The sequence below is a fragment of the Dendrobates tinctorius genome, unplaced genomic scaffold, assembly GCF_039654945.1.
Source record: "Dendrobates tinctorius isolate UK_male_01 unplaced genomic scaffold, ASM3965494v1 ptg000189l, whole genome shotgun sequence".
NCBI lineage: Eukaryota > Metazoa > Chordata > Amphibia > Anura > Dendrobatidae > Dendrobates > Dendrobates tinctorius.
In genome coordinates this window covers 3,211,610-3,230,884 of record NW_027361856.1, presented here as the reverse complement: position 1 = coordinate 3,230,884, position 19,275 = coordinate 3,211,610, and the positions used below count along the sequence as shown (strand labels likewise).

The 19,275-nt window shown below is 45.3% G+C and overlaps 1 protein-coding gene across 1 annotated transcript in view; it reads right to left on the bottom strand.

Moving 5' to 3' along the window:
• Positions 1–19,275, bottom strand: part of LOC141055625 (V-type proton ATPase catalytic subunit A-like) — a 210,287-nt gene that overhangs the window by 59,892 nt on the left and 131,120 nt on the right. Inside the window, exon 9 of the mRNA XM_073552273.1 lies at positions 8,766–8,888. Coding sequence (XP_073408374.1) covers positions 8,766–8,888 — 123 coding nt within the window. The remainder of the gene's footprint in view (positions 1–8,765; positions 8,889–19,275) is intronic.

Here is a 19,275-nt window from a genome sequence, read left to right as displayed (position 1 = left end):
GCAGGGTCCTTCAGAGGTTTGCAGCTGTGCGTAAGCCATCCTGTCGACCATCTCTATCCACTGCACACAAGCAGAAACGGCTCCAGTGGGCCAAACGAGACATGAAGACTGACTTCCAAACTGTTTTGTTCACCGATGAGTGCCGTGCAACGCTCGATGGTCCAGATGGATGGAGTGGAGGATGGCTGGTTGATGGACACCCCATGAAAACACGGCTAAGGCGCCAACAAGGAGGAGGTGGAGTAATGTTTTTGGCTGGAATCATGGGGAGAGAGATTGACGGCCCCTATAGGATCCCTGAAGGGGTAAAGATGAACTCCATAATCTATGTGGAGTTTCTAAAACAGCACTTCCTGCCATGGTTCAAGAGGAAGAACCGTGCTTTCCGCAGCAAGATCATTGTCATGCATGATAATGCACCGTCTCATGCAGCAAATAACACATCTGCATCTCTGGCTGCTATGGGCATAAAAGAGGACAAACTTATGGTGTGGCCACCAACTTACCCTGACCTCAATCCCATTGAGAACCTCTGGAGCATCATCAAAAGGAGTGTCTATGATGGCGGGAGGCAGTTCACATCTAAGCAACAGCTCTGGGAGGGTATTCTGTCCACATGCAAAACAATTGAAGCACAAACCATCCAAAAACTGACAAATTCAATGGACGAGAGAGTTCAGAAGCTTCTTTCGAACAAGGGGTCCTATGCGCAATTGTAACATCACCTAGAATAAAGTTTTGACTTGAAAACTGTTTGATTTCATTTTCTAAAAAGCTGATAATGCTTATAATTTCACAATTGATCATTTTTTTGTTCAAAATAAAAATAAAAAGGTTGAAAACTCTGCTGTGCATAATAATTTGGAACATGCATTTTGAGTGCTTCTTATTTTTAAAAATACACTGTTTTCATAGGCAGTTTGTTCAAAAACATTGCAATTATACTAGAATATTAGATGACTGGAAAACAACAATGACTGCAATTCATATAGGTAATTTAGAGAAAATATGAGGAAATATTTTTTGCATAATAATTTGGAACACAGTGTATAGAGGATGTGGAGGCAAGTGCCTTGCTATCCGCACACCAGCGGTCGCAGCTGCGAGCCACATTGGCATCCTTCCGGGCCGTGTTTACCAACTGACCCGGAAGGACTGAGGTAGTTGTCCATGAAGTGGACACCGGGAATCATGCCCCCTATGCCGGACACTCTATTGGATCTCTCACGAGGTGCAGCACATCATGCGCCAGTAGATCGATGAGATTTTGCAGCTGGGGATGATTCAACAGTCCAAGAGCATGTGGGCTCAACGCCATCACAGCCTCCGATGCGCACCCAATGCCACGCATTGAGGAGCTGCTTGAGCGGTTAGCTGATGCGCACTATCCATTATGGATCTGAGTCGGGGATATTGGCAGATCCCCCTGAGCCCCAAGGCACAGGAGAAGTCCACCTTTATCACACCCTTTGGACTACATGAGTCTATGGTCATTCCTTTTGGCATGAAGAATGCCCCTTCCACATTCCAGCGGATGGTCGACCACCTGCTTCAGGGACTGGAGATGTGCGCGGTGGTGTACAAGGATGACAATGCCGTCTTCAATTCCACCTGAGAGGAACACCTTCAGCATCTCCAGGAGGTGCTCGGGTGCATCCACCAAGCAGGCCTGACCATCAAGCTAGGAAAGTGCCAGATGGGCATGAGAGAGGTCCACTACCTGGGGCAGTGCTGAGATCTCATCTCCCGATATTTTGGTGCTGAGATCTCCGTCTGCGCATGCGCCGCCCCCGGCGGCCATTTTCTCGGAGTCCACTGCATAGGAAACCATAGAACTGCGGGGGGCTCTGGCCTTTCAAAAAATGTCAGCAGAGTCCTCGCAGCACTGGAGACCCCCACAGCAGCACCGGACACCCCCAAAGCACCACCGGACACCTGCAGCAGCACTGGACACCTGAAGCGGCGCGCCGCACATCGGAACACCCCCTCAGCCCAGCCTATGGCCTGCAGCCTCACCCCACTCCTGCCTCCTCCAGCAGTGATCCTGGGACCCTGCTTCACTGCTGCCACCACCCCCGGCAAGCAATAAGACGCATAGATTATAAGAAGCACCACCATTTTATTAAAGAAAAAAATTAAGTGATTTAGATGAAGGAATTGAGGGTAAACTGATTAAATTTGCTGATGATGCAAATCTAGTAGGGATAGCTAATACTAGAGAAGAGAGAGAAAGGATTCAAAAAGATATAAATAAACTGGAGCAGTGGGCAGCAACTAACAGAATGGTTTTTAACAGGGAAAAATGCAAAGTACTACATCTGGGCAAAAAAAAATACAGAATGGGAGGAATACAGCTAAGAAACAGCACATGTGAAAAAGACTTGGGTATACTAATAGATCACAGACTGAACGTGAGTCAACAGTGTGACAGTCATTATTGCCCTCTACTCCTCTTTGGTCAGACTCATCTGGAATACTGTGTCCAGTTTGGAGCACCACATTTTAAAAAAGACATCAACAAACTGGAGCAAATTCAGAGAAGAGCGACCAGAATAATGACCGGTTTGCAAACCATGTCCTATGAGGAACGGTCACAGGATTTGGAAATGTTTAGCTTGCAAAAAAGAAGACTGAGAGGAGACTTAACCCCTTCCTGACATGAGACGTACTATCCCGTCCATGGGACCCGGGCCCCTATGCCCATGGACGGGATAGTACGTCTACCGCGATCAGCGGCGCCCACGTGGTGAGCACCGCTGATCGCGGCCGGGTGTCAGCTGATTATCACAGCTGACACCCGGCACAATGTGTCAGGGGCGGTCACGGACCGCCCCCGACACGTTAACCCCTTGCACACCGCGATCAAACATGATCGCGGTGTACCGGGGGTTATAGGGAAGCATCGGCAGGGAGGGGGCTCCCTAAGTGCTTCCCTGAGCCCCCCACGGCAGCGCAATGTGCAGTGCTGCTGCCGGGGGCTCCTTTCCTGCAGGCCCCCGAATCCAAGATGGCGACGGGGGCCTTCGGGGGCCTGCAGGAAGCTGGCTTCCTCAGTGCCTGCAAAGCGCAGGCATGAGGAAGCCTGTGCAGTGCCTGTGACAGATCGCTGATGTGACAGATCAGCGATCTGTCACAGGACAGTGATGTCCCACCTGGGACTATTTAATAAAGTAAAAATAAAAATAAAAAAAGTGTTAAAATAAATTTAAAAAAATCGCCAAATAAATTAGAAAAAAAAATAAATATTCCCCCCAAAAAATCCATTTTTTAGAAATAAAAAAAAAAAAACAATAAAAGTACACATATTAGGTATCGCCGCGTCCGTAACGACCCGCCCTATAAAACTGTCCCATTAGTTAACCCCTTTTTAGCGAACCCCTTAAAAAATAAAAATAAAAAACGAAGCAAAAAATAATGATTTATTATCATATCGCCAAACAAAAAGTGTAATAACGCGCGATCAAAAAGACGCATATAAATATCCATGGTACCGCTGAAAACGTCATCTTGTCCTGCAAAAAACAAGCTGCCATACAGCATCATCCGCAAAAAATTAAAAAAGTTATAGCTCGCAGAATAAAGCGATGCAAAAATAATTATTTTTTATATAAAATAGTTTTCATTGCATAAAAGCGCCAAAACATAAAAAAAGACCTAAATGAGGTATCGCTGTAACCGTACTGACCCGAAGAATAAAACCGCTTTATCAATTTTATCGCACGCGGAACGGTGTAAACGCACCCCCCCAAAAGAAATTCATGAAACGCTGGTTTTTGTTCATTCTGCGTCCCAAAAATCGGAATAAAAAGCGATCAAAAAAGTCACGTGCCAGAAAATGGTACCAATAAAAACGTCAAATCGTCCCGCAAAAAATAAGACCTCACATGACTCGGTGGGTCAAAATACAGAAAAATTAGAGCTCTCAATATGTGGTGATGCAAAAACTATTTTTACAATAAAAAGCGTCTTTTAGCGTGTGACAGCCGCCAAACATAAAAACTGCCATAAATAGTAAATCAAACCCCCCGTTATCACCCCCTTAGTTAGGGAAAAATAATAAAATAAAAAAAATGTATTTATTTCCATTTTTCCGTTAGGGTTAGGGTTAGGGATAGGGTTAGGGTTAGGGTAGGGTTAGGGCTAGGGTTAGGGTTAGGGATAGGGTTAGGGCTAGGGTTAGGGCTAGGGTTAGGGTTAGGGCTGAGATTAGGGTTAGGGGTGTGTTGGGGTTCGGGTTAGAATTGGGGGTTTCCACTGTTTGGGCACATCAGGGGCTTTCCAAATGCAACATGGCGTCTGATCTCAATTCCAGCCAATTCTGAGTTGAAAAAGTCAAATGGTGCTCCTTCCCTTCCAAGCTCTGCCATGCGCCCAAACAGTGTTTTACCCCCACATGTAGGGTATCAGCCTACTCAGGTCAAATTGCAAAACAATTTTTGGGGTCCAATTTATCCTGTTACCCTTAGGAAAATAAAAAATTGGGGGCAAAAATATCATTTTTGTGGAAAAAAATGATTTTTTTATTTTCACGCCCGAGCGTTATAAACTTCTGTGAAGCACTTGGGGGTTCAAAGTGCTCACCACACATCTAGATAAGTTCCATGGGGGGCCTAGTGTCGAAAACGGGGTCACTTGTGGGGAGTTTCAATAGTTTAGGTACATCAGGGGCTCTCCAAACGCACATGACACCCGTAGACCATTCCATCAAAGTCTGCATTCCAAAATGTCACTGCTTCCCTTCCAAGCCCCGACGTGTGTCCATACAGTAGTTTTCTCCCACATATGGGGTGTCAGCGTACTCATGACAAATTGGACAACAACTTTTGGGGTCCAATTTCTCCTGTTACCCTTGGGAAAATAAAAAAATTGGGGACTAATTGATCATGTTTGTGGAAAAAATACAATTTTTTTATTTTCATGCCCGGGCATTATAAACTTCTTTGAAGCCCTTGGGGGTTCAAAGTGCTCACCACACATCTAGATAAGTTCCTTAGGGGGTCTCTTTTCCAAAATGGGGTCATTTGTGGGGGTTTCCACTGTTTAGGTACATTAGGGGCTCTCCAAAGGCAACATGACACCCGCAGACCATTCCATCAAAGTCTGCATTCCAAAACGTCACTACTTCCCTTCCGAGCCCTGACGTGTGTCCATACAGTAGTTTTCTCCCACATATGGGGTGTCAGCGTACTCATGACAAATTGGACAACAACTTTTGGGGTCCAATTTCTCCTGTTACCCTTGGGAAAATGAAAAAATTGGGGACTAATTGATCATGTTTGCGGAAAAAATACAATTTTTTTATTTTCATGCCCGGGCATTATAAACTTCTGTGAAGCCCTTGGGGGTTGAAAGTGCTCACCACACATCTAGATAAGTTCCTTAGGGGGTCTCGTTTCCAAAATGGGGTCATTTGTGGGGGTTTCCACTGTTTAGGTACATTAGGGGCTCTCCAAAGGCAACATGACACCCGCAGACCATTCCATCAAAGTCTGCATTCCAAAACGTCACTACTTCCCTTCCGAGCCCTGACGTGTGTCCATACAGTAGTTTTCTCCCACATATGGGGTGTCAGCGTACTCAGGACAAATTGGACAACAACTTTTGGGGTCCAATTTCTCCTGTTACCCTTGGGAAAATGAAAAAATTGGGGACTAATTGATCATGTTTGTGGAAAAAATACGATTTTTTTATTTTCATGCCCGGGCATTATAAACTTCTGTGAAGCCCTTGGGGGTTCAAAGTGCTCACCACACATCTAGATAAGTTCCTTAGGGGGTCTTGTTTCCAAAATGGGGTCATTTGTGGGGGGTTTCCACTGTTTAGGTACATTAGGGGCTCTCCAAAGGCAACATGACACCCGCAGAACATTCCCTCAAAGTCTGCATTCCAAAACGTCACTACTTCCCTTCCGAGCCCCGACGTGTGCCCATACAGTAGTTTTCTCCCACATATGGGGTGTCAGCGTACTCAGGACAAATTGGACAACAACTTTTGGGGTTCAATTTCTCCTGTTACCCTTGGGAAAATAAAAAAATTGGCGACTAATTGATCATGTTTGTGGAAAAAATACGATTTTTTTATTTTCATGCCATGGCATTATAAACTTCTGTGAAGCCTTTGAGGGTTCAAAGTGCTCACCTCACATCTAGATAAGTTCCTTAGGGGGTCTAGTTTTCAAAATGGGGTCATTTGTGGGGGGTTTCCACTGTTTAGGTACATTAGGGGCTCTCCAAAGGCAACATGACACCCGCAGACCATTCCATCAAAGTCTGCATTCCAAAACGTCCCTACTTCCCTTCCGAGCCCCGACGTGTGCCCATACAGTAGTTTTCTCCCACATATGGGGTATCAGCATACTCAGGACAAATTGGACAACAACTTTTGGGGTCCAATTTCTCCTGGTACCCTTGGGAAAATAAAAAAATGGTGACTAAAAGATCATGTTTGTGGAAAAAATACAAATTTTTTATTTTCACGCCCGGGCGTTATAAACTTCTGTGAAGCACTGGGGGGTTCAAAGTGCTCACCACACATCTAGATAAGTTCCTTGGGGGGTCTAGTTTACAAAATGGTGTCATTTGTGGGGGGTTTCCACTGTTTAGGTACATCAGGGGTTTTCCAATCGTGACATGGTGTCCGATCTCAATTCCAGCCAAAAACGTCAAATGGTGCTGCTTCCCTTCCGAGCTCTGCCATGCGCCCAAATAGTGGTTTACCCCCACATGTGGGGTATCAGCGTACTCAGGACAAATTGCACAATAACTTTTAGGGTCCTGTTACCCTTGGAAAAATAAGAATTGAGGGTGAAAAGATCATTTTCGTGGAAAAAAAATATGATTTTTTAATTGTACAGCTTTATGTTATAAACTTCTGTGAAGCCCTTGGGGGTTCAACGTTCTCACCACACATCTAGATAAGTTCCTTAGGGGGTCTAGTTTCCAAAATGGTGTCATTTGTGGGGGGTTTCCACTGTTTTGGTACATCAGGGGTTTTCCAATCGCGACATGATGTCCGATCTCAATTCCAGCCAAAAACGTCAAATGGCGCTGCTTCCCTTCCAAGCTCTGCCATGCGCCCAAATAGTGGTTTACCCCCACATGTGGGGCATCAGCGTACTCAGGACAAATTGCACAATAACTTTTAGGGTCCTGTTACCCTTGAGAAAATAAAAATTGGGGTGAAAAGATCATTTTTGTGGAAAAAATATGATTTTTTAATTGTACTGCTGTACGTTATAAACTTCTGTAAAGCCCTTGTGGGTTCAAAGTTCTCACCACATATCTAGATAAGTTCCTTGGGGGGCCTAGTTTCCAAAATGGGGTCACTTTTAGGGGGTTTCCACTGTTTAGGTACATCAGGGACTCTCCAAACGTGACATGGTGTCCGATCTGAATTCCAGCCAATTTTGCATTGAAAAAGTCAAACGGCGCTCCTTCCATTCTGAGCTCTGCCATGCGCCGAAACAGTCGTTCCCCCCACATAACAGGTATCAGCGTACTCAGGACAAATTGCACAATAACTTTTGCAGTCCAATTTCTCCTGTTACCCTTGGTAAAATAAAAAAAATTGAACCTGAAGTATTTTTTTTGTGAAAAAAAGTTAGATGTTCATTTTTTTTTTTAAATATTCAAAAAAATTCCTGTGACGCACCTAAAGGGTTAATAAACTTCTTGAATGTGGTTTTGAGCACCTTAAGGGGTGCAGTTTTTAGAATGGTGTCACTTTTGGGTATTTTCTATCATATAGACCCCTCAAAGTGACCTCAAATGTGATGTGGTCCTAAAAATAAAATGGTGTTGTAAAAATGAGAAATCGCTAGTCAACTTTTAACCCTTATAACTTCCTAACAAAAAAAAATTTTGGTTCCAAAATTGTGCTGATGTAAAGTAAACATGTGGGAAATGTTAGTTATCAAGTTTTTTTTGTGCTGTATCTCTGTGATTTAAGGGCATAAAAATTCAAAGTTGGAAAATTGCAAAATTTTCAAAATTTTCGCCAAATTTCCGTTTTTCTCACAAATAAACGCAAGTTATTTGAATGAAATTTTACCACTAACATGAAGTACAATATGTCATGAGAAAACAATGTCAGAATCACCGGGATCCATGGAAGCGTTCCAGAGTTATGACCTCATAAAGGTACAGTTTGATTTTGGCGCGCACGGCGCACCGTCAAAAGTGCGCAGCGCAGGTCAAAGCGCAACTAGCGCACGGCCTGCGCACGATCTGCGCACCCTATGCTAAAGATAGGGTGCGCCGATCGCAGGCGCCGCTGTGCGCTAGGAGGCGGCGCTACAAGCAAGGGGCGGGCACGCCGGCCAGAGAGCCGGCTCGGGGGCGGAGCTACCCCCGGCCGTGCGTGCGCTTAAAAAGAGCTAATGTGAAACCGGCCTTAATGTTAAAATTTTCCTACCCTTAAAATTATAGACTGTTCATGTCTTTGTCAGTGGGCAAACTTACAAAATCAGCAAGGGATCAAATACTTATTACCCCCACTGAATCTTGACCTAATGAAAAACACATCTAGCATAATTAAGAATAAATGCTGAATCTTCAGAGATGCCTCTCCTGGGATGAAAGCCTACAGTTATATAGGCACAAACATGGGTGCCAGAACATGGCAACAGACCATCATGGGCCACCAACTTTCTGTTCCTTGTCTCTACTGCTACTTTAGTTGATACAAGTGTGAAAGACCAATGAGCATCATAGAAGTGTAATCATCTTTGTGCAAAGTCTGGATCTTCTGCAATGAAAGAATCTTACCAGCGGGCATTTCTGCCAGACGACCCGATATTTCCCTTAAAGCTTCAGCCCACCGAGATGTGGAGTCGGCCATCATACTGACATTGTACCCCATGTCTCGAAAGTACTCGGAAAGGGTGATACCTAAGGACAAAAAAAGCTGTGGAGCTTGAATTTAAAAGCAATGCATGCAAGCCTTCACGGACATCATGGTGTGGAGTCACATCCTGGTATATTTTCTGTATTACTCTTTTGTATGAAAAAACATGAACAAATCATGGCTGACCACGTTTATAATCCTGCTGAAATGGAAAGAAGCTGGTCCTGAATGTGGAGCGCCCTGTAACTTGCAGATCATCAGTTGTATTCGTTGACAAAGTAGAGAAAACTGGACTTCCCAATTCCTTGTATAAAAACATCCAAATTATATTCCATCTTGATTTTTTAGAAAAGCATGTCATAGTATTGTGCATATTCCATAGAAAACATAGAAAATAATAAAAAAGCAAAACTAAACACAATTTAAACCCTTAGTAGCCAATAAACGACGAGTAAATCATAACATGCTGTTTTTTTTACAATCAAGATGGAATATAATCTGGATATGTCGCTGACGAGCTACATTACAGGAGGCAATGTTTCAGCCAAAATTTTAATTTTTCAAGCCCCCCCCCCCCAAATTCTTAAAATCGGGCTTCAAAAAGACCAATTTTGGGGAAAACGTTGCCTGCTGTGTCTTCCTGTGATGATGACGTGGAATAAAAAACACATCTTTTTTAACCAAGAACCTCCTGGTTGGTGCCTCTATTTCTATATTGCCTTTCAACCTGGTGGGAGGCCTCGCCGAGTTTATCACAAATTGGCCAATGCTGCATATGAATTTACTATTGAATTACGTCTGTGGTTTGGGTCAGATTTTTGTTTTCTGTTTGTGTGCTGAGGCCGTGAATGTCTCCAGGACACAAAGCACTCTATCTCTGTGGGTTTCACTCCTGGTTCTGACATGCAAACACTGATCCAGATTGCTGGTCGGTTGCTGATGTGTCAATGAGGCCTTAGGCTATGTGCACATGGTGCGTTTTTTCTGAGCGGAATTGGGCCAAAAATGTTAGAGAATCATTATGCCAGCTAATTCACTAAGAATCCTGAAGTGCTGTGCACACGATTAGTAATTTTCCGTTAAGTATTTGAATTTGTAGTATGTTATATTCTGCAGCATGTCAATTCTTTGTGTGAATTTTTAGCATTTTTCAACCATTGACTTCAATTGAGTTAGTCAAATCCACAGTAAAAATGCAGGTATAAAAATGTTTGCAAATTTGCTGAGGATCTGCTTGTGTTTTTACGAACTTCCTAAGGTGTTTCCTATGCTCGTCAATTAGCTAATGAACTCGTGTGCCCTCTATCACGGCAGCTCAGCACTATAGACTGCGGGACTGATGACGCTCCTGTCACTGTTTAGCCGGCGGCTGGTTAGAGCAATCACATCTCCCGTTATGAATGTCCTTCAACTGAGGTCGCCGTGGGACACTCTGGATTATGTGGTTATTTTTGATTGTTTAGAGGGGACATGGGCATTGAGGATTAGGCATTCGGTGAGAACGGTAGATTTAGATTTAACCCTCTCTGATATTAGACATACTATTCTGTCTATGTGACCTGGACTTTACTTCCCATGGACGAACACGATCGCAGCATACCGGGAGCAGGTAGAGGGCTGCCTTTGGATCGCTTCCTTGGTAACCCAATGTCGTCATGACGACATCCGGGTTGCCAAAGCTGAGAAACTTCCTGTCATGTGCAGTGCATGTCAGGAAGTCTCTCAGGTCAGTGTGCACAGAATGCAGTGCTGACAACTTCTGTAGCATGCAGATGCTGCTTCATCTGCACGCTATAGAAGCGATCAGACAGCAAAAACTGAGTGTCCCATAGTGGAACTAAGGCCGGAGTCACACCAGCTAGAAAAACGGACGAGTGCTATGCGATGAAAAATCGCATTGCACTCGTCCCAAATGTTAATATATGGGGCAGCTCCCATCATCCGGTTTTGCTGCGATTGTCACCGATTCTCTGCCGAGACTCGCCAAAGCAAGTCTATGGGTGCGAGAGAAAAATGGATTACACACGAACCACAAGTGTGACTTGCGAGAAATACGCACCCCTGTCCTTTGACACCTCTCCGTTATTAACTCAGCTTAATGTCACCCTTCAATAGCAAGGTGACATTAACCCATTATTAACCCATGAGCCTCTGCTAAAGGCAATGGGAATAGAGAGTCTAAGTGACTGGGGGCAGATTTTTTTAGCTGGGGAGGGGGCAAAAACAATGGCCCCTCTCTAGGCTATTAAAATCTGCCCTCGCTCACTGGCTTTCCCTCTCTGGTGGAGAAATTACCGCAGGAGCCCACGCAATTTAACACCTACATGTCCAAAATTTTACACACATACACTAATTTAATTATTAGTCAAAGACATATAAAATACTAAATGAAATGGTTTACTGTATGTAAACCATGTGTCATTTCATGTCGAGTTTTGTAATGATTTTACAGAAGCCGGCAATTGATTTAGCGGCTATTGTGTTATGTAGAACTCTATGAACTATAAATATATATATATATATATATATATGTGTGTGTCTCAATGACATGTGTATATATATATATACAGTATATATATGTATTCTATGTGTATATATCTATTCTTTCATTTGTGTTTTAATCTGTCATTGGGCTCCATTATATGAACTACTAGTTAACCCCTTTAGTGAACACCATAAAGTAAAAACAAGGCAAAAAACAATGCTTTATCATCTGTGGTGCAGTGACCGCTGTGTCCGCTAGGGGGCGCTGTGTGGGTGTCCCAGGACAACCGTATAAGCATTTCCATTACCCTGATAGGTGTAGGATACTGAAAGATCATAATGATCAGCAGAGGTACTGCTGAGTAGTACGTTCCGTTACAATGTGTCAGGAAAGCCTGTGTGTGGCTGTGTGCAATAGGACCTTGGGTGAGGTCATAGTCATGTGATCACCTGTGGGTGTGGTTATGGACCATATAAGGTACCTGAGGTCTGGTCACATGGGGTGAATGTCCCGTGAGGAGAAGGATTTCCTCACTAACAGCACGTGTGGACGCTGTGACTAATGGCGATGTGTGCCTGACCGTTCCCAGGGAGAAGGAAGGAACGTTAGCAGTGTAAAGCAGCATGCAAGGTAACCCGGAGACGGGACTGCTACTGAGAGACTGTATAGCCTGCTGGCTAGATGAAGCACAGCCTGTGTGACTAGGAGGGCTATAGGGGAGCAGAGCTCCAGTGTGAAGATACCCTGCTGTCTGCTATAAGACTGATGCATATTACTGCTGGAGGTTTATGAAGGATGAATAAACCTCTTGGACTATGATTTGTTGAAAATCCGGTGCCGGATGTGTTTTTTTGATCGCTGCAAGCGAGAACCCCCTACTTACATGACAGCGCTACCTCACAAATGGTGGAGAGTTGCTAAGGGCAATATAGTAGCCTTGTTGCTGGGGGCAACAGAAAAGGACTGCCAAGAAAAAAAAAAAAACGTTGTTGCTAAGGGCTGCGGTTCCAACAGCACATGTTGCAGTGCTGGCAACGCTGAGCCAGGAGGACTGACTGTTGTGGAAGCCGTATACTGACAGCAGCTCAGTGAAAGAGACTGGTGATTGCTAGGGTGCCTCTGCGGATAAGAGGTACCCGACGACCTGTGTGGCCGACACAGGTAACGGACAGGTGTTCGTTGTTGTACTGACCTGGGTCAGTGAGCAAGGTCCTGGAGGGTCAGTGTTGGGAGGTTCTGGGAGAGGAATCGGATCCCTGGAACACGTGATACGACCTTGGACCTGGTGAAGCCGGTGTGTTGGGAGACCCTGGGAGGAGGGTCGGCTCCCTGAATAGCACCCGGTGTGCCCTGTGTGTTGGACGGTCTCAGGCGGAGACGGTACATCCTGAATAGCGCACAGACAGTATACGTGAGTTTTTTGGAGTTTTTTCGTGCATGTGTTTTTTCTTTTTCCTCTGCAAAAAAACCTGAAGGTGCTTGCTGTGGCTCAGTGGGGTCACGAACGTCTCACAGCACAGGGACCTGGTGTTTTTCCTTTTTTGGGATCTCCTCTTTGACCATTGGTAGCAGACGCTGTCTGTCTACACCATCTTGCTGCAGCTTTATTGCATGTGACTAAGCGGATACAGTAGTTGTGGCTTTACACAACTATTAAGGGTGAGTACCCTGTATTATTTCTTTATACCCATTATACCTGCGCACTGGAAAGGCCCTATGGGCGAGCTTTTGTGGTTTCTTTTATCTTCGAGGTTGACAAGCGGCTTCCGGTAACCCGGCGGGGTTACGAAGGAGACAAGCGGCTTCGGGTGGATCGGCGCGTCCACGAAGACGGCGCAGCAGGAGCTGCAGTGACACCAGCCGCTGTGTGTGCGTGAACAGCAGCCGGTGATCGGTGACAGCAGGAGCTGTGGTGGTGCCAACAAAGACTTGTGTGGTATCGTAAAAAAAAAAAATACATAAACTGTAGTGTGTGAACTGTGGCATAAGAAGTTCTGCAGAACGGACATGGGGAAATCCAGAAAGGGGGCGGTGACCCAAATTGGGGTGGTAGCCCAAAAGCGGGTGGAGTCCCAAAAGGGCGCGGTAACCCAAAAAGGGGTGGAGTCCTGGGAGGGGCCGGCAACCCATAGTGGGGTGGTGGTCCAGAAAGGGGCCAAGTTTGAAGAAATGACAGCACTGGATGGCTCAGTGGGTATGTCTGGAGTACCGCAGTGTGTGTGTATGACTTGGTCAGAATGTGGGATATCCTTTCCGGATAGTGATGATGGGCCGCAGGTGTGTACTGTGATGCTGCATCGGGAAGGAGTCCCTGGTTGGCTGGACTCAAAGAGTCAGGTGACTCTGACAGGAACTCCGCTCGGTTTAGCTCTGACCGAGAAAAACGTCAGAGTTCGCTGCCTCCACAGGGTCATCGTGAATTATAAGGTGGACAGAGTCCTAAATGAGAAGACGAAGGGGGAGTGCCAAGGTGGTAGTACGCCACCAAACCTAGTGCATACCTTTGAGAGGCGCCGTGTCATATTTAAAGATGTGGGGCAGGACGATAGAGACGTTTCTACGGTAGTGCTAGCAGACACTGAGACGCTGACACCTCCTAACGTGGACAGGCTAGACGTAAGGGTGACCGGAGAAAGAATTGCGTCAGACGAATTTACTGACCTGACGTCACCTGAAGGGTACCACAGTGTGAATGAGAATGGTGTGGTAAACGAAAAGAGCGGAGCTGTCACACGGATAGAGAGTGTCTTGGGGGTTCACCGTACGATGTGGTGTGACTGTGATGTGTTGTTGCCAGTAGCCACCACAAGGACAGAATCTAATGCTGTGCTGACTGAAACTCGTGACAGGACTGGTGGTAACCTGATCGAGAGGATAACGGGAATAGAAGCACAGTCAGAGGGTAATCGGGGGTTCACTCGACTGATAGGACTGACTCAGTGGTACCCTTTGACGATATAGTTAAAGAATTAGTGGTGCGACATGTGCTGGCCAAAAGAGAACAAGATCAGGAGATACAACTAATAAAAGAGACAGTGGAAGAACATGTCAAACAAGAGAGAATCTTGAGACAATTGGCCGAGCACAAGGTGGAGGGGCTCAAGAAAGATGTCTTGGAGCTCAGAGGTCACCTGTCCACCTGGCAAAGTGTGAACAAGAGCCTTAAGGAAGAGATGGAGGAACTCAGAGGAGTAGTAGAAGGTCTTCTGCGGGAGAAGATCTTGGACGGAGATGTGCAGCAGCTGGGTCCGAGTGATAACAAGACGGACCTGCCGGTACCTATCTTGGCAAAGGCTCGCGAAGAGATAAAATCTCCTGAAGTTGGTGAGCAAAGAGCCGAAGAAGACAGTCACCCAGTCGGGTCAACTGTAGTGAGGGAAGTGTCCGTGGTAAAGCCAGAGTCTTCTGTCCAGGAAGAGAGCAAGACCACGACCTTCAAATCTGTGATCGAGGTACCCCAAGACATGCAAGAAGCCTGCGCGGATGAAGGGGTACATGAGGCTTTCAAAGAGGCGGTCAAAGCGTGTGAGGTGCACTGGGCACCTGAGACTCGGCAGTTGGTGATAGTATCAGCCAGGGAAGATACATCAAACAGAGTAGCTGTCCTGAAGGAGATGCATTTGCAGTGTCTACGTGTCAAACAATTGGTTAGGCAGAGTAATATGAAGGCTGCTCGACGCCTAGAGATAGCAAGAGAGGCTATGGATCGGTTGGGTTTGAGGAAAGATGTGGTTCTGGTACCCAAAACTCTGATTGGGAGAATCATTGGAAGGTCCGGGAAGGTAATGCAAGACCTTGTGAATATCTCCGGTGTGGTGAGGGTGAGGATCCCTCCTGATGATGAAGACCATGTATCCAGGGAAGTGGATAGGATTTCCATCATGGTGGTTGGCTCCGTGGAAAGCCTGAGAGACTTTCGGATGCTCGTGGAGTATCGAGTGGAGTACCTGCAAGAAATTGAGCAGTTGAGGCTGGACCGTCGGCGAATTAATAAAGAAATGCAGAATACCAGGTGGCGGCCGCCTCCAACCCAAAATGTAAGGACCCGAACGGTTCCTCCAAGAAGTGACATGGCAGGTGGCAGAAGAGTGTCAGCAAGGGGTAGTTCGACTGGCAGGATGACGTTGAAAGACCATAGTTCCTGTGAGTCGCTGACTGAGTCAGACTCAGACCAGACAGCAGGCTCTACTAAGACTTATGACCGCACCAACCGAGAGAGACGGTCAGTGAGAGAAAGATCAGGTGACGAAGCGTACTGCAGACAGGTGGAGACTAGAGAGTGTCTGATGACGCAGACAAACCGTGACTGGAGGGTCAAAGACAATGACCGGTATTATGACCGCTGGGAGCGGGGGAGGCCTAACGTAGAGATGAGGCCGTTTGACAAATGGAGACGGTTCTCTCGACCTGGTGGGCAAGGTGTAGTGAGTGCCCAGTCTCGAGAGCTGGGGGTTATGCTGTGTGTTCAACCCCACAGGTTTGAACATAGGGGGGAGGTATGTGGTGCAGTGATCGCTGTGTCCGCTAGGGGGCGCTGTGTGGGTGTCCCAGGACAACCGTATAAGCATTTCCATTACCCTGATAGGTGTAGGATACTGAACGATCATAATGATCAGCAGAGGTACTGCTGAGTAGTACGTTCCGTTACAATGTGTCAGGGAAGCCTGTGTGCAATAGGACCTTGGGTGAGGTCATAGTCATGTGATCACTTGTGGGTGTGGTTATAGACCATAAAAGGTACCTGAGGTCTGGTCACATGGGGGTGAATGCTGGGACCTGATTGGTCCAGTTTGGAAGGTCCCGTGAGGAGAAGGATCTCCTCACTAACAGCACGTGTGGACGCTGTGACTAATGGCGATGTGTGCCTGACCGTTCCCAGGGAGAGGGAAGGAACGTTAGCAGTGTAAAGCAGCATGCAAGGTAACCCGGAGACAGGACTACAACTGAGAGACTGTATAGCCTGCTGGCTAGATGAAGCACAGCCTGTGTGACTAGAGGGCTATAGGGGAGCAAAGCTCCAGTGTGAAGATACCCTGCTGTCTGCTATAAGACTGTTGCATATTACTGCTGGAGGTTTATGAAGGATGAATAAACCTCTTGGACTATGATTTGTTGAAAATCCGGTGCCGGATGTGTTTTTTTGATCGCTGCAAGCGAGAACCCCCTACTTACATGACAGCGCTACCTCACACATCATACCACCAAACAAAAAGTGGAATAACACCCGGTAAAAAATACGGATATAAATAAACATGGTACCGCTGATAACATCTTGTCCCGCAAAAAAACGATCCGTCATTCAGCATCATCAGCGAAAAAATATAAAAGCTATAGCTGTCAGAGTAAATTGATGCAAAAACAATTATTTTTTCTATAAAATAGTTTTTATTATACAAAAGCGCCAAAACATTAAAAAAATATATAAATGAGGTATCGCTGTAATCGAACTGATGCGAAGAATAAAACTGCCTTATCAATTTTACCACACGTGGAACGGTGTAAACGCCCCCCCCAAAATATAAGAAATTCATCAATTGTTGGTTTTTGCTCATTTTGTCTCCCAAAAATTGGAATAGAAAGCGATCAAAAAATGTCATGTGCCTGAAAATTATACCAATAAAAATGTCAGCTCGTCCCACAAGAAACAAGACCTCACATGACTCTGTGGGCCAAAATATGGAAAAATTATAGCTCTCAAAATATGGTGATGCAAAAACTATTTTTTGCAATAAAAAGCATCTTTTAGCATCTGACAGCTGCCAAACATAAAAACCCGCTGTAATGCCTCTTTCACATGTCCTGATATATATTTCTGGTATCGGAGATGTCAGTGTCCGTGTGTGTAATGCTTGTGGCACACATGTGGCATGTGTGTGCCGCATCATGTACGGCACCAGTGAAGAAGCGTTGCAGTAAGCACTGTTCCCCAGCGCCAGGTGCTGAACACGGCTCTCGTCATTCTCCTCTGCTCTGCCGGCGATTGGCGCGAGCAGGGGAGAATGATGAGAGTTACATTTTAACCTCTTTATGACCGTCGATATGCCTTTTAGCAGTGGCAATTAAGGGTACTTAAACCACAGCGCTGCTTTTTAATGGCGCTGAGGTTTAAGGTTATAGCGCCCCCCAGCGTCGGAATTTCTCCAGGGTCTCGGTTGCCAGGCATAGCCGAGACCCCAGAGAACATGATTCAAGTTGGTTTTTACCAACCCCGTTGTTGCGATCGCCATTGTTAATGGTATAACAGTGACCACAAAAAAAAAGTCTGATTTTCCATTTAATTTCTCTCTCCTCTGATGTGATTGCACATCAGGGGAGAGAGAAATAGGGTCCTCCGATCACCCCCCCCAGTACCTCCGTTGTCCCTGCAAGCCCCCCTGAAGTCCCCTGGGTCGCTGGGATAAAATGGCGGGCGCCCGCCGAGATCTGCCAGCCGGCACCCAGCAACAATAGATTTTTTCCGATTGGTTTACTTTGGTCACTGTGATAGGCCCTATCACAGTGATCAAAATAAAAAAATAATAAATCAAAACCCCTTTATCACCCCATTAGTTAGGGAAAAATAAAAAAATGTATTTATTTCCATTTTCCCATTAGGGTTAGATTGGGCTAAAGTTAGGGTTAGGGTTGGGGCTAAAATTAGGGTTAGGATTGGGGCTAAAGTTAGGGTTAGGGTTGGGACTAAAGTTAGCGTTAGGGTTGGGACTAGAGTTGGTTAGGGGTGTGTTAGGATTAGGTTTGTGGTTAGGGTTGGGATTAGGGTTAGGGGTGTGTTGGAGTTAGGGTTGGAGTTAGAATTGGGGGGTATGCAATGTTTAGGCACATGGCGTCTGATCTCAATTCCAGCCAATTCTGCATTGAAAAAGTCAAATGTGCTCCTTGGGGGCGAAAAGATCATTTTTGTGAAAAAAATATGATTTTTTATTTTTACGGCTCAACGTTATAAACTTCTGTGAATCACTTTGGGGTTCAAAGTGGTCACCACACATTTAGATAAGTTCCTTAGGGGGTCTAGTTTCCAACAGTGGGTCAATTGTGGGGGGTGTCCACTGTTTAGGCACATCAGGGGCTCTCCAAATGCGACATTGCATCTGATCTCAATTCCAGCCAATTTTGGTTTAAAAAAGTCATACGGTGCTCCTTCCCTTCCGAGCTCTTCCGTGTGCCCAAACAGTGGTTATCTCCCACATATAGGGTATTGGCGTACTCAGGACAAATTGGGCAAAAACTTTTGGCATCCAATTTCCCCTATTACCCTTGGGAAAATAAAATATTGGGGACTAAAAATCATGTTTGTGGAAAAAATATGATTTTTTATTTTCACACCCAGGCGTTATAAACTTTAGTGAAAAACCTAGGGGTTCAAAGTGCTCACCACACATCTATACAAGTTCCTTAGGGGGTCTAGTTTCCAAAATGGTGTCACTTGTGGGGGGTTTCCACTGTTTAGGCACATCGGGGGGCTCTCTAAATGCGACATGGTGTCCAATCTCAATTTCAGCCAATTTTGCATTGAAAAGGCGCTCCTTCCCTTCCGAGCTCTGCCATGCCCCCAAACAGTGGTTTACCTGCATATATGGGGTATCAGCATACTCAGAACAAATTGTATAACAACTTTTGGGGTCCAATTTCTCCTGTTACCCTTGGTAAAATAAAAAAAATTGGATCTGAATTAAATTTTTTGTGAAAAAAGTTAAATGTTCATTTTTTCTAAAACATTCCAAAAATTCCTGTGAAGCACCTAAAGGGTTAATAAACTTTTTTAATGTGGTTTTAAGTGCATTCAGGGGTTCAGTTTTTAGACTGGTGTCACTTTTGGGTGTTTTCTATCATATAGACTCCTCAAAGTGACTTCAAATGTGATGTAGTCCCAAAATAAAAATGGTGTTGTAAAAATGAGAAATCGCTGTTTAAATTTTAACCCTTATATCTTTCTAACGAAAAAAAAT